At 27.7% G+C, this 12,050-nt stretch overlaps 2 protein-coding genes across 2 annotated transcripts; one reads left to right on the forward strand and one right to left on the reverse strand.

Annotated features, from left to right (window-relative positions):
* Positions 1-862: 862 nt before the first annotated feature.
* On the reverse strand, positions 863-3,915 carry LOC130663486 (60S ribosomal protein L10a). Its single transcript, XM_057462734.1, has 4 exons — positions 3,763-3,915; positions 2,785-2,940; positions 2,169-2,317; positions 863-1,308 (listed from the first exon to the last, which is right to left on the reverse strand). The coding sequence occupies exons 1-4, from the start codon at positions 3,765-3,767 to the stop codon at positions 965-967; spliced, it is 654 nt and encodes a 217-aa protein (XP_057318717.1). The 5' UTR covers positions 3,768-3,915; the 3' UTR covers positions 863-964.
* Positions 3,916-3,970: 55 nt separating this feature from the next.
* On the forward strand, positions 3,971-6,415 carry LOC130663485 (probable rRNA-processing protein EBP2 homolog). The gene is made up of 3 exons (XM_057462733.1): positions 3,971-4,173; positions 4,253-4,339; positions 5,678-6,415. The coding sequence occupies exons 1-3, from the start codon at positions 4,102-4,104 to the stop codon at positions 6,215-6,217; spliced, it is 699 nt and encodes a 232-aa protein (XP_057318716.1). The 5' UTR covers positions 3,971-4,101; the 3' UTR covers positions 6,218-6,415.
* Positions 6,416-12,050: the final 5,635 nt, after the last annotated feature.

A 12,050-nucleotide genomic window follows, 5' to 3' on the forward strand; every position in this document is an offset into this window, starting at 1 on the left:
GATAATAATAATAATTGTAATTAGTGAGAAAAGTAATTAATTTAAGGATAAATAAAATGAATATTTAAAGTTCTTAATATGAATTGTCAGCAGTAAATACTCGGAATAGAAATACGAGTCATCGTACATGTGTCGGAACAAGAGACGGGACTAGGGGCCGAGAAAAAGATCTGGGGGAGGGGTGGGTGGAAACGTGAGAAAGTGATTAAACAGAGAAAACCCGAGGTGGCACACAAGCAGTTTCCGCGTCCTGGAAGTTCATTTCTTGGACAGGCTCTGACGTACGTCGCACCAGCGAATTTAATTACTGTGCATTATTAATTAACGGACTTTTAATTTATAATTAAGTTACTGTTATCAAGTGTTAAACTGAGCTGTCATATTTTATTTTTTTACTAAAAATTAATTAGTAAATATTTTGATAATCAATAGAAAAATATCGGAAGTTAATTAATGGAAAATTTCGTATGAACTATTAATTTAAATTTTAATTAAAAATAAATTATGATTTTAATAGAAAAATTTTAGGATTTAAAAAACGAATCATTTAAATATTTAAATTTTTTTTATAAAAGAGCGCGAAATTCAAATTTTGATTTTAAGAAAGTGAATAAAATTTATAATTAAAGTGAAAATAAAAATTCGAAGAAAATTAAACCGAAGTTTGAGCAAAACTAAAATTAATAGAGAATTAAATCCATAATTATAATTAAAATAATTAATTAGCTTTAATTAAAATTCAGTCGGTTATAAATAAAATATTTTTGAATTATTTTTTATTAAATAATTTGACTATAAATTATAATTTATTATGATACTAACTTATAATATAAAAGGTTTAGAATATAAATATACTGTACAATTATTTTTAAAATTAAGTTTTTATTGATTTGAATATTAAAATGCTAACGAGATGGACAATGTCGGCATTTACTGATAATAATTTTAATAAATCGAATCAAAATTAGTACAATCGTTGAGGTGGACCCATTGAGGATTTGATGTGGAGAGAACGGACGTTCTGCCAGTGCTTCTTCAACAAAGACACGAGGAAGTTTATTGACAAGTGCACGTTCTGTACCAACTCATCGGGGGTCATCTCCACGTGGCCTACGGCGACAGACAGGCAGAGTACCTTCTTCATCTGGAACTTGATGGTGGCTTTGACTTCGTCGATCTTTGCCATCATCGATTCCTGATGAGACAAAAGCCCAGGAAATTTACCTGCCTTGTTCAAACCGGGACCAAGTAAACGTGGGATTTGTTTGATCAGAGACTCACTGGCCAAGAACGCGTCGTATTTTTTTGCTGCAACCAAAAAATAAATCGAATTAGATTTAAATTTTCTCAAAACTCATCCTTCAAGATCTTACTCCATTTACTGACATTCAAACGGCTGTAACTCAAAAAATAATGACTTTACGCAAAATTTATCTCAATACAAATTTGTAGAGAATTAAATTTCCTACAAATTTGTATTTCTTAAAAATTGTCGTAACTTAAATATTTAAAAAGTTACAGCCGTTCCAAGTTCAATCAATAAAATTTAAACTCCAGATGTTTCAGTAATTAAAGAAATTACATTAAACCGGCTGTAACTTTAAAAGTAATGAGTTTACGTAAATTTTCAATCAGTACAAATTTCTTGAGAATTAAATTTCCTAAAAATTTCATCTCATAAAAATTTCCGTAACTTCAATATTTAAAAAGTTACAACCGCTTTAAGTTCCATCGATAAAATACAAACTCCAGGCATTTCAATAATTACATTAAAGCGGCTGTAACTTGAAAAGTAATGAGTTTACGTAAATTTTCAATCAGTACAAAATTCTAGAGAATGAAATTTCCTTAAAATTTGATCTGATAAAAATTTCCGTAACTTCAATATTTAAGAAGTTAGAGCCTGTCCACCCACTAAAAATCTATTTCAATTAAAATTCATCAGTACATTGGTAATTAAAATATTAATTGCCAATTACAAACAATCATTTAATTTAATAGATCAACTGTTTCAACACTGATTGAGGTACATTGCTATTTAAAACACAACGTCCGCACCCAGTGAAGATTTTTGCTCTCCTTCACATTGACAACTTAAATCATCATTGAGAAAACGAATTAAGTGCTTTTAGGAAGGTATCAATTTTTTAAAAATAATTAATAATTACCTAGTTTCTTGACGAGCTTTTTGTTCTTGTTAAGCTTCTTAAGAGCCTCAGCGTCCATGAAAGGAACATTGTTGGCCTTAGCTTCGTCACAATGCTGCTGGTCTCCAAGAACGCATACCTGCATCTTTGGTCTTGGAATATTCTTCAATCTAATTAAAAAAAAAAAAACAATTACACATTAATGCGAGCTCTACCACTCGAATAAGTAATCAAATCAATGGATAAATATCAGTGCAGGATGTAACATCAATAAATTCAGTTAATACATGCAAAGTAGTCATCATTGAGTTTGAAAAAAAAATCTTTAGATTTAAATATCGTAAGTCTGAGTGTGAACTTACCACAAGGATCATTATGATCCTGTGTAATTGATAATTATAATAATTATTAAATAACGGTGATATTAAAATTAATTAAAATATTAATAAAACCTCCCCAGTTGTTTTAAGACCCTGGGTACAGGTCCGCCGAGAAGACTCTCGGCTTCCTGACGTAACATGAGCCAATCTTTTCAATTAATCGATTAGTTATTGAATTTACGTTCAAGTTATGAGTGAAAATGATTTGATAAAACAAGAGATTGAAAAGAATGACTCAAAGTCAGGTGAACACATACTTGACGGTGCCTGAGAAACGTTTGTCTTTCTGCGGGTCGTAGTTCTTCAATCCAATTTGGAGCTCAACGGTCTCCAAAAATTTACGTTTCTTTTCCTGCGAGCTTGTGATTACTCCATTTACGCAGTCATAAAGAGCATCACGCGATACTTTAGACCTGAAAGTTTAATTTCAATTGTTAATTACTGGAAATTAGGAGAATATTCATTTTAAATTCAAATCCGAGGAAAAATTCCACGTGGCGGGAAAGTAAAAAATTTAAAAAAGCTAAAAGAATTAATTTTATACTGGAAATTAGGAGAATATTCATTTTGAATTCAAATTCGAGGAAAAATTCCACGTGGCGGGAAAGTAAAAAATTTAAAAAAGCTAAAGAATTAATTTTATACACATGTATGTGGGGTATATATTTAATAAATATCAGAATTTATAAAAAATTTAGTACTTTTTAATATATAGTGCTCATATATATTTTTTATAGGAAACTAGTGCGCAAAATTTAAAAAAGGAAACAACATGGCGAGCACGGGAATTAAATTTCGGAGGTTAGAATTCAAATATATGGAGATATTTATAGAAATATATAAATATGTAGTTTATTAATTAGAAAATTAATTAATTAATAGATATTTCGTAAAATTGATGGTGGAAAAAATAATTCTTGGAATAAAAAAAATTCCACGTGATCGAAGCAGATAAAATTTTAAAATTTTAAATAAAAAAAGAAAAATTAAATAAATTGTTTAGTTTTGTAATTAGTAGATTTTTTGCAATTAATTTGAATTAAAATTTAGGAAATAAAACTGGGGGATAAAAAGCCACATGGCGGAGCGAAATTTAAAAAAACCATAAGTTGTTAAATTTCGATAAATATTCAAAAATATATATACAAATATGTAGTTAAATAACAAAAAAATGAATTAATGATGATAAATATTAAAAAAATATAAGGATTGTTTAAAAATTAATGGATACTTACGTCATGTTTGTCGGAACGAAGACCGTCAGAAGACACGATCCAACTTTCTCGACGGCCCAACTACGAAAGAAAGATCTGGTGCAAATGGAGGAGCTCCTTCTCTGGAATATTCTCCTCCCCCTTCTCCTCTCGCAATTCAAAAATTAGATCCCAGTCCAGCCACGGCGCTCACAAATTTCCAAGTTCGAGTTCTCTCGCGACTCCCTAGATGTCGCGAGCGGAAAATTTTTACCGAGCGAAATAAATAAATAACTTTGATCTGAAACGTGAATTTGATTGATCGAGTACTTGGTGATATTGTATATTAATTTATATAAATTTAATTAAAATAAAATAAAAATGAAGAGAAAGTCAAGTCACATTGAAGAAGAAGCAGAAGAATTCGATTCCGAAGTTGATTCCGAGGAAGAGGTAAAATGACTTGATAATTTATTTTCTTTTAAAAGATTCATTTAATTTCTAACCTTGATTATTGTCACGTGTTTTACAGCTACAGGATGCATTTGCTAAAGGATTAATAAAACCAGGACTAAACAAAGTCATCGAACAGGAAACTAGAAAAAAAAATAATGACACCGTAAGTTTTAAAAATTTTTTTAATTAAAAATCATGATACTGAAGTTAGTAGACGTCTGACAGTTTTTGAAATTTTTTAAAAACGATTGACTATAAAAAAAAAAATATTTTGAAAAATTGCACCTATAGTTTATTAAATGTTCTACATGTGTATATTTTTAGCTTTCTTTTTTTTGTGATTTATTTATTGAAAAAAAAAATCCGAAAATTTGGAACTGTCCGCTAACTTCAGGATCGTTAAAAATCGATATGAGTGAATGTAATGATCCAGAAGTTAGCAGACAACAATTTTTGGATTTTTTTTTCACCAAATCAATTGCAAAAAAAAAAAAACTAAAAAAATGCACATGTAGAAAATCAAAAAATCGACAAGTGCCATTTTTCAAAATATTTTTTTTTTTATAATTTATCATTTTTTTTAAATTCCAAAAGTTATTTGACGTTTGCTAACTTCAGTATCATGTGAATGTAGCAGACATCAGACAAATTTTAAATTACAAATAAATGAATTAAAATATTTTTAATTTTAAAATAAAAAAAATGCACATACTCATTTTCAAATTCTACTGATGTGCATTTTTTAAATTTTAGTTCATTTTCATTTAGTTCACTTATTTCAAAATCTTATTGATTTACAATTGTCTGCTACATTCAAACTCACGAGTGTGAATGTAGATGATCCTGAAATTAGCAGACAATTCAAAACTTTTGGATTTTATTTTAACGATTAAATTTGATGAAAAAAAAAAACTAAAAGTATGCACAGGTAGAAAATTTAAAAAACTATAAGTGCAATTTGTTGATGACAAAGTTAGTAGACATTTAACAACATTTTGATTATTTTTAACAAATAAATAAATATTAAAAAAAATATTTTTAAAAATTGCACGTATAGTTTATTTAATTTTGGACATGTGCATTTTTTTAGAAATATGTATTTTTTATTATTTATCTATTTAAAAAAATTTATTTAAATTTCAAATGTCTGCTAACTTTACTGTCATAATTTTTTGAAATATTTTTTTATTTTCAATTTTTCGCTTAAAAAAAATCCAAAAATTATTAGACGTCGGCCAAATTCAGTGCCATGAATGTAGCAGACATCAGACATTAAAATTATAAATAAATAGAGTGAATAATTAAAAAAAAAAAATTTTGAAAAATGCACTTATTGATTTCAAAATTTTTTAAATGCGCATTTTTTAAAAATTTCATTTTATTAATTACTTACTCTATGTATTAATAATTTCAAATTTGTCTGGTGTCTGCTACATTCACACTCATTTCAAACTCATAAATTTATGGTAATTATTTTTATTAATGTGATGATTTATTTCAGGAATTAATGAAGCAGATATTGAAAGAAATAAAATTAGATTTACCATGGCTAGAAACACTGGATGTCGTAAACGCGCCGGCGCCATTGGCACCAGAATTAGCCCTACAAATGTACGAGCAAGAAGAGCGACGTGCTAAGCAACTGCAGGGAAACAGAAAATTGCAGCAGCTTAAACCAACTGAAGACCCGGTTATCAACGACTTCAAAAGAGAGACGATGTTCCATCGACAGGCTCAGGCTGCCGTCATGTTCTCTATACCCAGGCTCAAAAATATGGGAATCCCTACAGTGAGACCCGAAGACTACTACGCGGAAATGGCCAAAGTTGACGAGCACATGCAGAAAATCCGGCAGGGCCTGCAGATCAAGGAGCAGGCAGTCGCCCGCTCGGAAAAAGTCCGACAGCTGAGACAGCAACGGAAAGTCGGCAAGCAAATGCAAATAGAAGCGACTCTCAAAAAACACGCGGAAAAAAAACAAATGCTCGATGAGGTGAAGAAATTCCGTAAGGGAGTTCGCAAGGACCTGAGGGTGAGCTAGGGATAGGCAAATGGAAAAAATATATCGTATCGATATTTTTAGACAATATCGATATATGCAGAGTAAAAAATATCGATATATCGATACATTTACTTTCAGGAGCGCGATTACCAAAAATATTGTTAAAATATTCAAATGTGAAAAGACATTTGGTACTTTTGTAAGTTTTGCTTATTAATAAAATACATATTTAAGTATTATTATTACAATAAACATAAAATTATTCGTCAACTTAAAAATTTAAACAATTGTTTTTTACTCAAACCAATATTCATCTGATATAGACATCAGAAGCACTCTTTCCTTGATATCCTCTCCGGTTAGTCTGCTTCTATTATCCGGTACAACTAAGTTGACAGCCGAAGAAAGTCTTTCAGACGATACTGAGGAAGCTTGGTTGATTAAATACTTTATCGCAATTTCAGAGAGGACCGGCGTAAAATGCCGACAATCCACCCAGTATTCTACAGGGTCTGATTTTCTTTCTATTAGTAGTTGGTCCAGATACTGTTTAAGTTCATTAGGAACACTTCCAGAACTTCTGCTCTATTTGTGCTGAGGGATACGAGTTTTTCATGTCTACACCAAATTGATGATTCACTAGGTTCTGATGCTGCTTGAATTGGCCTTAAATCCGGAGAACGCTGTCCTCTACATTTGTGCTCCGTGCAAATATCATTGCTTATTTTTGTGATAGCATGTGACACGGCAATTGAACACGTAAAATATTGCAAATGCAATTGCAATAGTGCAAATGGAGGAGGTTCTTCTCTAGAATATTTTCCTCCCCCTTCGTCTTTCTTTTCAAAAGAAACTCCCGTCCCGCCACGGCGTTTACAAATTTCCAAGTTCGAATTCTCCAGCGACTAAATCAGACAGACTAAATAATGAACTCAAGGATTATCAAAATATATATTATTATTTATTTAATCAACGTACAATATATTATTTATTTAAATATTCACTAGGTTTGATATAATTTCACTTGTCGTGTGAATGTATGTAGCTAGAGCTGTATCGACCGAGTATGTATGTGTGTTGAGTTTCGCGCTAGTGTGTTTTTATTAAGGGGGGGGGGGGGTTTAAAATGATTTTTTTAAAATTTTTTTTCTTAATGAACAATATATCGAGAATATTATGTACAAATTTTAAATCAATCCGAGTAAAACTAACGGAGTTACAGCGTTTCAAATGACCGGCCGTGATACCTGATTTTTAAACCTGCCCCTACATACCCCTAGTAGAAATCAGCTGCAATTTTCTTTATTCTTCCGAATCCCTTTCTTCGGCTGTGTGTCTTTCAAAGGATGTTAACTGATGACTCAATATAAGTATAAAAATTAATATTCTTTTATTGATAGTTTATTTCAAATTATCACGAATAAAAAACTTTAAATGGATTTTCCCGAAAACGTTATTTTTAAAGTCCGTGAACATCATAACTCAAAATGTACTGAACCAATCCTTTTGAAAATTTGAACATTACTTCTTCACACGAATCAACAGGTAACCACGAAGAGTTTTTTTTTGTTTTTCATTTTTTGCTATTTTTTAATAACAAATTAACCGCGATTTTTTGAGCTAAAATCGCGTTTTTCACTTCCAAGTGCTGCAAAAAATCGAAAAAAAAAAAAAAAAAAAACTCTTCGTGATTACCTCGAGAAATACATCAACTTTAAAATGCATATCAATTTTTTTTTTTCCGATGATCCGGTAACGAGTTATGATGTTCACCGCAAAACGACTTTTTTTCGAGGCGCCTCCGGAGATTCAACGTCACCGGCTTATTAATCAATATTTTTCGTTGAAAATTTTTTCTGATATTCTTTAAAAGTTGCACAATAATATGTGATTAAGTTTAATGAAATTATATTATTCATCTCGCCGGGAAAAAATCACAAAAATATGCTTTTTTTATGATCCTGAAGTTAGCAGACAATTCAAAATTTTTGGATTTTTTTTTTGAACGATTAAATTCGAAGAAAAAAACAAATAAAAATATGCACATGTAGAAAATTTAAAAAACTACAGGTGCAATTTTTTCAAATATTTTTTTTTTTCTGGTTTATCGTCTAAAAAAAAATCCAAAAATTATTAGACGAATGCTAACTTCAGTATCATTTTTTTATGATCCTGAAATTAGCAGACTGTTAAAAATTTTCGATTTTTTTTTTTCAGCGACTTCATTGACAAAAAAAATAAAAATAAAAATATGCACATGTAGAAAATTTAAGAAACTATAAGTGCAACTTTTTAAAATATTTTTTTATTTATAATTTATTGTTTAAAAAAAAATCCAAAAATTATTGGACCTCGGCTAACTTCAGGATCATCATTTTTTTTTCGCCTTTAAACCCCCCCCCCCCCCCCCAACCCCAATCCTTAAGTGTGTTATTAGCTCCGGACGGTAGGGCGGCGTCTTGGTAGCTTTCGTTGATGAACTCGGCAGTAGAGGCGTGAGCGAGGCTACGAGTCCGCCACATTTTTACCGAGCAAAATAAATAAATGACTTTGCTCCAGTGCTGCCAAAACGTGGGATATTTCTACCCCTTCCAGAGCGCCTCGCGCGCGGTGCACACACGCAACTTTGTCTATCGGTGTGTCGGGAAACCGAATGAAGCCGAGAGAAACCGAGCGCAGTAGACAAGCGGAGGAGAAATGTTACTCCCACCATGCGTCATTTCGTACCCGCTCAGAGTTGCGTGGTCAAATCCGCACTCGAATTTCATTATTTTTTTTTTTAATTATTTTTTAACGCAATTAATTTTTAAATATTTTTCTGTACAAATATTTTAAATAATTAATAATGAAAAATTTTTTGACAAACTTCAATGGCTGTAAAAGTTCTATGGGATATCGGATATAAATACCATACATATTTTTTCTTCTGAATATATAGTACACAGCAACAAGTTTTTGTTTTATATCAATTTTCTATGGGTTTGCTATCGATTTTCTATCACAGCAACAAGTTTATGTTTTATATCAATTTTCTATGGGTTTTATATCGATTTTCTATGACAGCATCAAGTTTATGTAATACCATACAAATTATATATAAAATTTATACCCATAGTAATACCATACAAATTATATATAAAATTTATACCCATAGTAATACCATACAAATTATATATAAAATTTATACCCATAGTAATACCATACAAATTATATATAAAATTTATACCCATAGTAATACCATACAAATTATATATAAAATTTATACCCATAGTAATACCATACAAATTATATATAAAATTTATACCCATAGTAATACCATACAAATTATATATAAAATTTATACCCATAGTAATACCATACAAATTATATATAAAATTTATACCCATAGTAATACCATACAAATTATATATAAAATTTATACCCATAGTAATACCATACAAATTATATATAAAATTTATACCCATAGTAATACCATACAAATTATATATAAAATTTATACCCATAGTAATACCATACAAATTATATATAAAATTTATACCCATAGTAATACCATACAAATTATATATAAAATTTATACCCATAGTAATACCATACAAATTATATATAAAATTTATACCCATAGTAATACCATACAAATTATATATAAAATTTATACCCATAGTAATACCATACAAATTATATATAAAATTTATACCCATAGTAATACCATACAAATTATATATAAAATTTATACCCATAGTAATACCATACAAATTATATATAAAATTTATACCCATAGTAATACCATACAAATTATATATAAAATTTATACCCATAGTAATACCATACAAATTATATATAAAATTTATACCCATAGTAATACCATACAAATTATATATAAAATTTATACCCATAGTAATACCATACAAATTATATATAAAATTTATACCCATAGTAATACCATACAAATTATATATAAAATTTATACCCATAGTAATACCATACAAATTATATATAAAATTTATACCCATAGTAATACCATACAAATTATATATAAAATTTATACCCATAGTAATACCATACAAATTATATATAAAATTTATACCCATAGTAATACCATACAAATTATATATAAAATTTATACCCATAGTAATACCATACAAATTATATATAAAATTTATACCCATAGTAATACCATACAAATTATATATAAAATTTATACCCATAGTAATACCATACAAATTATATATAAAATTTATACCCATAGTAATACCATACAAATTATATATAAAATTTATACCCATAGTAATACCATACAAATTATATATAAAATTTATACCCATAGTAATACCATACAAATTATATATAAAATTTATACCCATAGTAATACCATACAAATTATATATAAAATTTATACCCATAGTAATACCATACAAATTATATATAAAATTTATACCCATAGTAATACCATACAAATTATATATAAAATTTATACCCATAGTAATACCATACAAATTATATATAAAATTTATACCCATAGTAATACCATACAAATTATATATAAAATTTATACCCATAGTAATACCATACAAATTATATATAAAATTTATACCCATAGTAATACCATACAAATTATATATAAAATTTATACCCATAGTAATACCATACAAATTATATATAAAATTTATACCCATAGTAATACCATACAAATTATATATAAAATTTATACCCATAGTAATACCATACAAATTATATATAAAATTTATACCCATAGTAATACCATACAAATTATATATAAAATTTATACCCATAGTAATACCATACAAATTATATATAAAATTTATACCCATAGTAATACCATACAAATTATATATAAAATTTATACCCATAGTAATACCATACAAATTATATATAAAATTTATACCCATAGTAATACCATACAAATTATATATAAAATTTATACCCATAGTAATACCATACAAATTATATATAAAATTTATACCCATAGTAATACCATACAAATTATATATAAAATTTATACCCATAGTAATACCATACAAATTATATATAAAATTTATACCCATAGTAATACCATACAAATTATATATAAAATTTATACCCATAGTAATACCATACAAATTATATATAAAATTTATACCCATAGTAATACCATACAAATTATATATAAAATTTATACCCATAGTAATACCATACAAATTATATATAAAATTTATACCCATAGTAATACCATACAAATTATATATAAAATTTATACCCATAGTAATACCATACAAATTATATATAAAATTTATACCCATAGTAATACCATACAAATTATATATAAAATTTATACCCATAGTAATACCATACAAATTATATATAAAATTTATACCCATAGTAATACCATACAAATTATATATAAAATTTATACCCATAGTAATACCATACAAATTATATATAAAATTTATACCCATAGTAATACCATACAAATTATATATAAAATTTATACCCATAGTAATACCATACAAATTATATATAAAATTTATACCCATAGTAATACCATACAAATTATATATAAAATTTATACCCATAGTAATACCATACAAATTATATATAAAATTTATACCCATAGTAATACCATACAAATTATATATAAAATTTATACCCATAGTAATACCATACAAATTATATATAAAATTTATACCCATAGTAATACCATACAAATTATATATAAAATTTATACCCATAGTAATACCATACAAATTATATATAAAATTTATACCCATAGTAATACCATACAAATTATATATAAAATTTATACCCATAGTAATACCATACAAATTATATATAAAATTTATACCCATAGTAATACCATACAAATTATATATAAAAT

This window comes from Microplitis mediator, chromosome 2 (genome assembly GCF_029852145.1).
Source record: "Microplitis mediator isolate UGA2020A chromosome 2, iyMicMedi2.1, whole genome shotgun sequence".
NCBI lineage: Eukaryota > Metazoa > Arthropoda > Insecta > Hymenoptera > Braconidae > Microplitis > Microplitis mediator.